Here is a 10,735-nt window from a genome sequence, read left to right on the forward strand (position 1 = left end):
AACAGAATTTGCAGCTGAAATAGCTCTCATTTTAACCATAGCATACTGTAGATATCTCGGTGAAGAAAAATGTTCTGAATAAATAGAAGAAAGCACATAAAACACAATCCACACAAAAAGTAGTAGAAGTGATCCACAAAACTATTATCGTATCTCATTCACACACACCTTCTGTGGAATCCTAAAACATATTCTGAACTCAAACTTAATGAGGTATTTTGAACAGAATGATCTCCTACATGGCAACTAGCATGGATTCCGAAAACACTGATCAAGCAACACCCAACCTGAGTTTTTCTTGGATGATACCCTGGAAGCCAATGATCAAGGTAATCAGGTGGCTTCTGAAAAGCATCTGACTTGGTACCACACCAAAAGTACAACAATATTGGGCATCAAACAAAATTTGTGATTGGATGAGGATTTCTTGGTAAGGTGGATGCGACATTATCTAGGATGGAGAGTCATCAACACAACTAGAAGTTAATTCAACTGTGCAAAGGGAAGTGTGTTGGGACCCATGCTGTATGTTTTAATGACCTGGTAGAAAATATTCACATTATTTCAGACTTTATGAAAGTGGTGCAGTTACATATAATGAAATACTATTTGATAAAAATCTGCAAAAATATCCAGTCAAATCTTAACAAGATTTTCAAGTTGTGCAAACACTGGCAACTTGCTTTAGATGTACAGAAATATACAACTGTAGGGAAAATAGTACCTTGTGACCACAATATCAGTAAGTCACAACTGAAAGCAATTAATTCATGCAAATACCTGGGTGCAACAATTTGCTGGGATGTGTAATGTAATAATGAATAGTAGGCAAAGCTGGCAGACTTCAATTCACTTGCAGGATAATGAGAAAATGCATTTGATCTACAATGGAGACTGTTTACAAAACATTTATGTCTTACGAGTATGAACGTGTGGTAAGTGAAATGTCTTTTCCGCTGCTCTCCTTTTCTACTCCCCATTCCCCCCTCCCTCTCCCACTAAGCCCCCTGATGCCACACCAGGCAGCCTTGTCTGCCCACAATCTAGTCCCTGCACGATCTGCCAAGCAGTGATAACTCTGCCAAGCAGTGATAACTCCTCTTTCCCCACCTGTACTCTGCCATCCCTCAACCTTCCCCATCCCATTCCAGACTGCTGCTTCCACTCGACATGATGCATACATTTTGGCCACAGCAGCCAGGCAGAGCAGTCACATAGGCATGAGGCTTGCTTGCTGTATGAATGTGTGTGTGTGTGTGTGTGTGTGTGTGTGTGTGTGTGTGTGTGTGTTCTTTTTTTTCTGAAGGTTTTGGCCGAAAACTTAGTGTGTAACAGTCCTTACGTTGTGTTTGTCTGCAACTCAACATGTCATCTTTATGGTGAGTAGCAATCTATCCTTTTCTTAATAATACTAATATCCCAACCATTGTTTTGTTAATGTAATATTGTAAAATTAAATTCAACTGAGGGCAAAAAAGGCTAATATCTAGACCAAGACCAGGACCAGCATCAGGCAGGGTAGTGTTTGCCTACTGTTCATAGGCTGGCAACTCGTCAATTTCACTTAGGCAGTGAGATGATACTTTCATTAGCCAGTGAGACACGAGGAAGGAGGCAATGAATTTCTAGCCCCACCATTGAAATCATTCTCTTCTTTGTTGTTTTCACAAATATCTGAGCATTTTTCCCAAATATGTCATGAATTATGAGAGATGGTGGTTAGGTTGAGACCGAATAGCACAGCTTGAATTGCTGCACATGAAACAAGCAGCAATTAAATTTACAGTCTTGATTGTAATAAAAAAATCAACCTTTTTTTCCCTCTCACTGAATGCATTAAGATTTCTGACACAGTGACATTCAGACATGAGAATGTCACACTATTCCTTCGCCTCTTGCTTTGAACATGTCGTCTATCTGCTGCTCTCTCATTGGCTGCATAAAACCCCTCTTTCATTCCCATCATACCTCACAGTGATTGCTGACAACAATGCTGCACGAAACATGTAAGCACTGGCCTCAATCTAGACTTTTACTGGGAAAAAAATGTGAAGTTCATAGAAACCATTCAAAGTTCCTTGCTCATATGAAGTTACTTGTGAAGAAATTATTTTCTCACCTTATTTCACTCATCAGCATGTAATGCGTAATAATAATAATAATAATAATAATGTGGCATCAGGATAAAGTTGACATTATACCAATTATATTATCAACTACAGGAGTCATACCACACAATATCCACCAGTACATCAATGCAACACAGCTACATCCAAACTTATATACACAACTACAGAAATCCGTAATTATTGATACATGTTCAATTACCCGAAAGTTCCTAAATGCAATATAACATATACCGTACAGTTAAAAGGAAGTCACGCTTGATCAAGGGCCGAGTCACTTTCCATTTTTGACCAGACATAACGTCTGAGAAAAGAAAGAGATAATAATAATAATACCAACATATCCTAAGGTAAATAACAATAAGATGTCATACAATTATAACAAATTAAAAAAATTATCATAATTTTTTCAGCTGTAACTCATTAAAAGTCCATGGATTATGAAGAAAAAGGCTCAGAAAATTACATGTGATGTAATAGAACCACTTGAATCAACAGTTGTATGTAGTGATAAAAAATGAAAAAAAAACCAGTTCTTTAATATTGTTAATCCCTAGAAGATATAAGATATGCACGATTTCAAATTGTATTATGTCCAAAAAACGAAATTTTACAGGTGAAGCAAGAAACTGATTACTCATAAACCTGGTAATTTTTTCCCAATTTTTTTCCCAAGTTATTGTGTCTGACGCATTCTTCTAGAAACACGAAAAAGTTATATCAATTTGCAATTTTGTTCTTGAAATGAAAGAAAAATGTGTTGGTCTTGATATGTTTTGATTCGATAATCTGTAAAATATATAAAGAAGAAAACACAATTATTCTTGGTATTATTATAGAAGAAAATGTTCCTGACACTGCCAGAATGGGGACAATCTGTAATATAATGAACTTTGGAAAAACTCCAAACAACCAACATCATCAAGATTTTGATCCAGCAGCCACCATGAATTTATACTCAAAGGAATTACAGACAGCTGTGAGTAGACACTGGTTTAATGCAATGGAGAAGATCGAAAATTTGTGCAGACCGGGATTCGAAACCAAGTCCACTGCTTACTAGGCAAATGCACTAATCATTGCGACATCAGGACACAGTGGTCATCACATGGCACTGAATAGATCATTAGCCATCCTAGCCCTTTGTCCAAAAGAATAGACACCACTTGTATATAAATAGCCTTATGTCTGAAAGAACATAAGGCGAGGACAGTCAATGAGCTCTTCAGTGTGGAGGCACACCAGACCTCAGCTCTTAGGGAAATCGTTGAAATGCCTTGAGTAGTGAGGATAATGGGCAAGGGGCACTATATTCGTAGTGTGTGGATAGATTGAGAATTTGGATCTGACAGGAGGTGTGCAAGGTTAGTCCCTGTAGTTGCGATGACCACTGTGTCCACATGGTGCAGAGGTCAGCGCATCTGTCTGTAGTTGTTGTTGTTGTTGTTGTTGAGGACTTCAGTCTTGAGATTGGTTTGATGCAGCTCTCCATGCTACTCTATCCTGTGCAAGCCTCTTCATCTCCCAGTACCCACTGCAAAATACATCCTTCCGAATTTGCTTAGTGTATTCATTTCTCGGTCTCCCTCTACGATTTTTTCCCTCCACGCCGCCCTCCAATACTAAACTGGTGATCCCTTGATGCCACAGAACATGCCCTACCAACCGATCCCTTCTTCTAGTCAAGTAGTGTCACAAACTCCTCTTCTCCCCAATTCTATTCAATACCTCCTCATTAGTTATGTGATCTACCCATCTAATCTTCAGCATTCTTCTGTAGCACCACATTTCGAAAGCTTCTATTCTCTTCTTGTCCAAACTATTTATCGTCCATGTTTCGCTTCCATACATGACTACACTCCATACAAATACTTTCAGAAACGACTTCCTGACACTGAAACCTATACTCGATGGTAACAAATTTCTATTCTTAAGAAACGCTTTCCTTGCCATTGCCAGTCTACATTTTATATCCTCTCTACTTCGGCCATCATCAGTTATTTTGCTCCCCAAATAGCAAAACTCCTTTACTACTTTAAGTGTCTCATTTCCTAATCTAATTCCCTCAGCATCACCCGATTTAATTTGACTACATTCCATTATCCTTGTTTTGCTTTTGTTGATGTTCATCTTATACCCTCCTTTCAAGACACTATCCATTCCGTTCAACTGCTCTTCCAAGTCCTTTGCTGTCTCTGACAGAATCACAATGTCATCGGCGAACCTTAAAGTTTTTATTTCTTCTCCATGGATTTTAATACCTACTCCGAATTTTTCTTTTGTTTCCTTTACTGCTTGCTCAATATACAGATTGAACAACGTTGGGGAGAGGCTACAATCCTTTCTCACTCCCTTCCCAACCACTGCTTCCCTTTCATGCACCTCAACTCTTATAACTGCCATTTGGTTTCTGTACAAATTGTAAATAGCCTTTCGCTCCCTGTATTTTACCCCTGCCACCTTCAGAATTTGAAAGAGAGTATTCCAGTCAACATTGTCAAAAGCTTTCTCTAAGTCTACAAATGATAGGAACGTAGGTTTGCTTTTCCTTAATCTAGCTTCTAAGATAAGTCGTATGGTCAGTATTGATTCACGTGTTCCAATATTTCTACGGAATCCAAACTGATCTTCCCCAAGGTCGGCTTCTACTAGTTTTTCCATTCGATTGTAAAGAATTCGTGTTAGTATTTTGCAGCCGTGACTTATTAAACTGATAGTTCGGTAATTTTCACATCTGTCAACACCTGCTTTCTTTGGGATTGGAATTATTATATTCTTCTTGAAGTCTGAGGGTATTTCGCCTGTCTCATACATCTTGCTCACCAGATGGTAGAGTTTTGTCAGGACTGGCTCTCCCAAGGCTCTCAGTAGTTCTAATGGAATGTTGTCTAGTCCTGGAGCTTTGTTGCGACTCAGGTCTTTCAGTGCTCTGTCAAACTCTTCACGCAGTAACATATCTCCCATTTCATCTTCATCTACATCCTCTTCCATTTCCATAATATTGTCCTCAGGAACATCGCCCTTGTATAGACCCTCTGTATACTCCTTCCACCTCTCAGCTTTCCATTCTTTGCTGAGAACTGGGTTTCCATCTGAGCTCTTGATATTCATACAAGTGGCTCTCTTTTCTCCAAAGGTCTCTTTAATTTTCCTGTAGGCAGTATCTATCTTACCCCTTGTGAGATAAGCCTCTACATCGTTACGTTTGTCCTCTAGCCATGCCTGCTTAGCCATTTTGCACTTCCTGTCGATCGCAATTTTGAGACGTTTGTATTCCTTTATGCCTGCTTCATTTACTGCATTTTTGTATTTTCTCCTACCATGAACTAAATTCAATATTTCTTCAGTTACCCAAGGATTTCTACTAGCCCTCGTCTTTTTACCTACTTGATCCTCTGCTGCCTTCACTACTTCATCCCTCAAAGCTAACCATTCTTCTTCTACTGTATTTATGTCCCCCATTCTTGTCAATTGTTCCCTTATGCTCTCCCTGAACCTCTGTACAACCTCTGGTTTAGTCAGTTTATCCAGGTCCCATCTCCTTAAATTCCCACCTTTTTGCAGTTTCTTCAGTTTTAATCTACAGTTCATAACCAATAGATTGTGGTCAGAGTCCACATCTGCCCCTGGAAATGTCTTACAATTTAAAACCTGGTTCCTAAATCTCTGTCTTACCATTATATAATCTATCTGAAACCTGTCAGTATCTCCAGGCTTCTTCCATGTATACAATCTTTTTATATGATTCTTGAAACAAGTTCACCTACTACGTTTCCTTCTCTCCCTTTTCCTACTGACGAATTCCAGTCACCCATGACTATTAAATTTTCGTCTCTTTTTCACTACCTGAATAATTTCTTTTATTTCATCATACATTTCTTCCATTTCTTCATCATCTGCAGAGCTAGTTGGCATATAAACTTGTACTACTGTAGTAGGCATGGGCTTTGTGTCTATCTTGGCCACAATAATGCGTTCACAATGCTGCATTCCTATTTCCCTATTCATTATTAAACCTACTCCTGCATTACCCCTATTTGATTTTGTATTTATAACCCTGTATTCACCTGACCAAAAGTCTTGTTCCTCCTGCCACTGAACTTCACTAATTCCCACTATATCTAACTTTAACCTATCCATTTCCCTTTTTAAATTTTCTAACCTACCTGCCCGATTAAGGAATCTGACATTCCAAGCTCCGATCCGCAGAACGCCAGTTTTCTTTCTCCTGATAACGACATCCACTCTAGTAGTCCCCGCCCAGAGATCCGAATGGGGGACTATTTTACCTCCGGAATGTTTTACCCAAGAGGATGCCATCATCATTTAACCATACAGTAAAGCTGGATGCCCTCGGGAAAAATTACGGCTGTAGTTTTCTCTTGCTGTCAGCCGTTCGCAGTACCAGCACAGCAAGGCCATTTTGGTTAGTGTTACAAGGCCAGATCAGTCAATCATCCAGACTGTTGCCCCTGCAATTGCTGAAAAGGCTGCTGCCCCTCTTCAGGAACCACACGTTTGTCTGGCCTCGCAACAGATAACCCTCCATTGTGGTTGCACCTACGGTACAGCTATCTGTATCGCTGAGGCACGCAAGCCTCCCCACCAACGGCAAGGTCCATTGTTCATGGGGGTAGCGCATCTGTCTAGTAAGCAGGAAACCCGAATTCGAATCCTGGTCCAGCACAAGTTTTCAACCTTTCTACTCACAGCCATTGTCTTTAATTCATTTGTGTCTTTATTACTAAAGTAATTATTTCAATGACAGATTTCAGTAAAATATGTTACCATCTTCAGATCTCCAACTTTACAATTCAGGTTATCTCTGCTCTCATACAATGCACTGATGGCGGAGGTTACATGAGTTGTGACGTAGACGATCTGAAGATGGTAAAATAGGCATTTAAACAAATAGTATACTAGTGTTCTTGGCCATTAGAAGTTTTCCTGAAGTTCATTATAGAAGAACACTAGCTTTAAATACAAACTTCCCACAATAAACTTTATAATGCACAGTGAACTCTTAACACCCCTCTAGTTGCCAACTGACTTTAATAAGTTTTATATCAAACTAATATGCTATTATTGAAACCATTTTTTATAATTCACAATGTCTTTTTGCTATAATTATTTAATGATATGCTCCATTATTTAAATGCTTGTTTGTGGTATTATTCAACAAAACTGATAGTCCAAAATCTAAATCTTATGGATAAAAGTTTTGATTTTTATAATGTTCAGAATGGCCATTCTATTGGTTTCTCTTCAAATTTGATTCAGTGCTCCTCCTTCCTAGCAACCACAAGCTAACACATCAACTTCCTCATTGTCAGTTACCAAAGCAACTGATTCAATGATGTTACCACAGAAATCTGAATATCCTATGCTCCTCCAATCACCCACCAAACATTTAGGCCTACATACTAAATTATTTTTTATGTCACTCTTCTTTGCTTCTCTCACTCTACTGTCTGCTGATTTAAGTTCATGGGCAAGTTTGTTTTTCTATCCCTCTTTCGGCTTCTTCCTGAATTACCACCCACAGTGCTTTCTTCCTCCATGAGACGAAAAGCTGTTTCCCTACACACAGTTCACAAGCAAAAGATACTGTCATTATTAAACACATAGCATTGTCAAGAAAAGCATGCTCGTTGTTAGTATAACCAGCTGAGCAAAGTAACTAGGCCCTAATAAGCTTCATGTAGTGTTTACAATAGACACAATACAACCTGAAACACACAATACAGAGGACTGAATATGATTTGAAAAAACAGCTAGTTCTCAGCAGATACACTTTTAGTGAATACAATTTGTTACAATCTGACTTTAGAGCTTGAAAGAATGCTTCAGAAGCAATGCAAAAAAATCATCAAACTTAATTTTGTCCATTGGTGTACATAACACAATTTGAAATGATGCTCCTCATATAGAAAAAAAAATCACTTTTTTGATACAAGAAAGTTTTAATTGTACTGCATCTGTATCTGCTAAAATGGAATTTTATGGAGGCAACAAATATACAGATTTATTTGTTTGGTACAATAAATGTAGCCTACAGATACCTCTACATCAATAACTGCATTAACATGTGACTTGAAATAATGTCATAGCAATTGCTGAAAGATATGAAAAGTAGTAGTTAGATCCAGTAACACTGTTGAGTTATTACTGAAGACATCCATGTATTTCAGACAGTCACCCCACTCACTTATTAACGGAAAAAATGAGTTGAAATTTTATGAGATAGGACTTTAAAATTCTTTCGCTTCTTACAATCTAGGACAATTGATGTTTGTTTCGAGACAATTTATTGAAAATTTTGCTAATACATACCTAAGTTACATCTAAATATGGTAGTGGGAAGTCCTTGGCTCCAAACTGTCCTACACCTCATGCAGTGTGCCCTTCGTTGCTAGCCCCATGTAGACCTTCTCTGTTATGTAAGATACATCAGAGACTTTTTTCTCCTTGTATGAACTGATGTTTGAAAAAAACTGTTAACCACTTGATATACCATGAAAGACTCCATCTAGTACTGAATAACTATAATCATGACTCCCTGATGAATTTCAGTACAGTACTGTTTACGATTTTCCTTTTATGGAGGGGGGGGGGTCACACTCATGTAGAACTTTTCAAAAGAAATTTCTGCTAACTGACCATAAACTACAGTTCATTTATTTCACACAACCACGGTTTCGGCTTTACAGCCATTCTCAAATGCATTGTGTGTGTGTGTGTGTGTCGTCCAGAAATATGTCTCTGTCAATGAAGATATGACACGTACACAGGTCAGATATACTGTAGCCTAACATTTGAACATGGACTTGCGAATGGCTACAAAGCCAAATCACGATTGTGTGAAATAAGTGCACGGTATCTTACATTGAAATGGTGAAAATTTTGTTCAAATTCTTAGGGTTTGTGTTTAAAGTTTTGACAAAAGTGTTCCTGTCTCTATGAAGTACAATGCCAGCAAAGTCGAAACAAAATATTGTTTTATGGCCCCTCCCCCCTGTCACTAACAACTACACAATCAATACTCCTGCTTTAGAGACAAGGCAATAGATTGTCATTGAAGATTGGCAAGATTCAGTACAAACAGTTCACCGTGGTGACATCTAGTGTAGTAGACATCTCGTAGAATTCAAGCTATAAAACTAGGTTTATCAGACAATGGTAAATAAATAGAAAGTGTGAAAGTCTTGGGACTTCAGACAGATAACGACCTTAATTGGAAAACTCACTGTCTAGAATTAATGAAGCATCTTAACTCGGTTATGATACAGTACAAATGATTATTGCTATTGGTGATTTAAGAATGGAGAAACTTAAGTTTACTCTGCATATTTCCTCTCCCTAATTGTACAAGTGCTATCTGTGGAAACTTTGTGTACATGGGCAGTATTTTCAGACTACAAAAAGTATGCTGTATAGGTCAAAATAAGAAACAGAGCAGCAGCACATCAATCACATTTGCAGGGCAGAACTAATAATGAATGGTCATCAAATAAATATCGTTCGCTGTTAATGGAATTTTATATTTACTTGGGTGACATGACAAGTTAAAAACACATACTGTCAGTCTCAAGTCATCTACATAAATATCTCACCTTCACAAAACAATGTAACGTCTGTTAAGCTCTCGGATCGAAATAAGTTTCCAAATGTTGTTGCTAGATTGCTGCCAAAACTGTTCCACTTAAGACAGAACTGCTGCTGTGAATCCATTCCAGATGTTGTTTGGAATGTATCAGCTGGAATGGAAGAATGACATAACACAACACTTCCAATTTCAACGCATTAGAATACATTAACTTCACTGTCAAATCAATATAACTCATTAACGTTGTCGTATAAAGTGCATACTATTTCAAAACTAGTAGCGTTTCCGGACATCGCGTATATGATTTACAACAGCACTATGAACACAGCGTGATACTGACAGACGCAAAATGATCAATAAAGTGATGGTAAATAACTACGAATGTAAATACGCACCTCCCTGCTGTTCTTCAGATCACATGGGGAAGCCTAGCTCTAAAATTAGTATAGTGCAGTAAATGCACTTAGGCCTAAATAAATTTTGGTTCGTAACTGCGTTTCCAATAAACGAGGCCAAATCTAATTACTGTCAATGTATATATGTGCTACGTTCCGATTTTCTACATAAACATGTTTAACAGGTGTTTTTATACAAATCCAACATCGTTCAAGGTAAACCTTGCGCCAAATCATAAACATGCAACCATCTTGACACGATTCATGCAACACCAATGCTAAGATTCCATGTCCGCTGCAGGAGACTCCCGCAAAATTCACAATTTGCAATATTGTATAATGAGGTCCATATAATTTGCGCTTACGCGATAACACATACACGGCGTTGCATTTAATTTCTATTTATTTCAAATAATACCTGAGATAGGTCCGTTCAATATTTATAAATAACTTAATTTCTCTAACCCGTGCATAAAAAGAAATGTTGGTGTAGGCTACAGCCGGAAACAGTTGTGTACGAATTATGAAAAATTTCGGTGCATCAGTTTAAGTCTTTGGAATAGGAAAGTAACTGCTGTGGCCTTACAATGAGTCCTGTTGACTTCCAG

At 38.1% G+C, this 10,735-nt stretch overlaps 1 protein-coding gene across 2 annotated transcripts in view; it reads right to left on the reverse strand.

Annotated features, from left to right (window-relative positions):
- The window catches only part of LOC126259212 (zinc finger protein chinmo-like), a 112,337-nt gene extending 101,750 nt beyond the window's left edge, over positions 1–10,587 (reverse strand). The window contains exons 1-2 of one of the 2 annotated variants that reach the window (XM_049955811.1): positions 10,546–10,587; positions 9,740–9,883 (exon numbers count right to left, since the gene is read on the reverse strand). In XM_049955811.1, coding sequence (XP_049811768.1) covers positions 9,740–9,857 — 118 coding nt within the window. In that variant the 5' untranslated portion in view covers positions 9,858–9,883; positions 10,546–10,587. The other variant, XM_049955810.1, reaches the window with a different exon arrangement.
- Positions 10,588–10,735: the final 148 nt, after the last annotated feature.

Source organism: Schistocerca nitens, chromosome 5 (assembly GCF_023898315.1).
Source record: "Schistocerca nitens isolate TAMUIC-IGC-003100 chromosome 5, iqSchNite1.1, whole genome shotgun sequence".
Lineage (NCBI taxonomy): Eukaryota > Metazoa > Arthropoda > Insecta > Orthoptera > Acrididae > Schistocerca > Schistocerca nitens.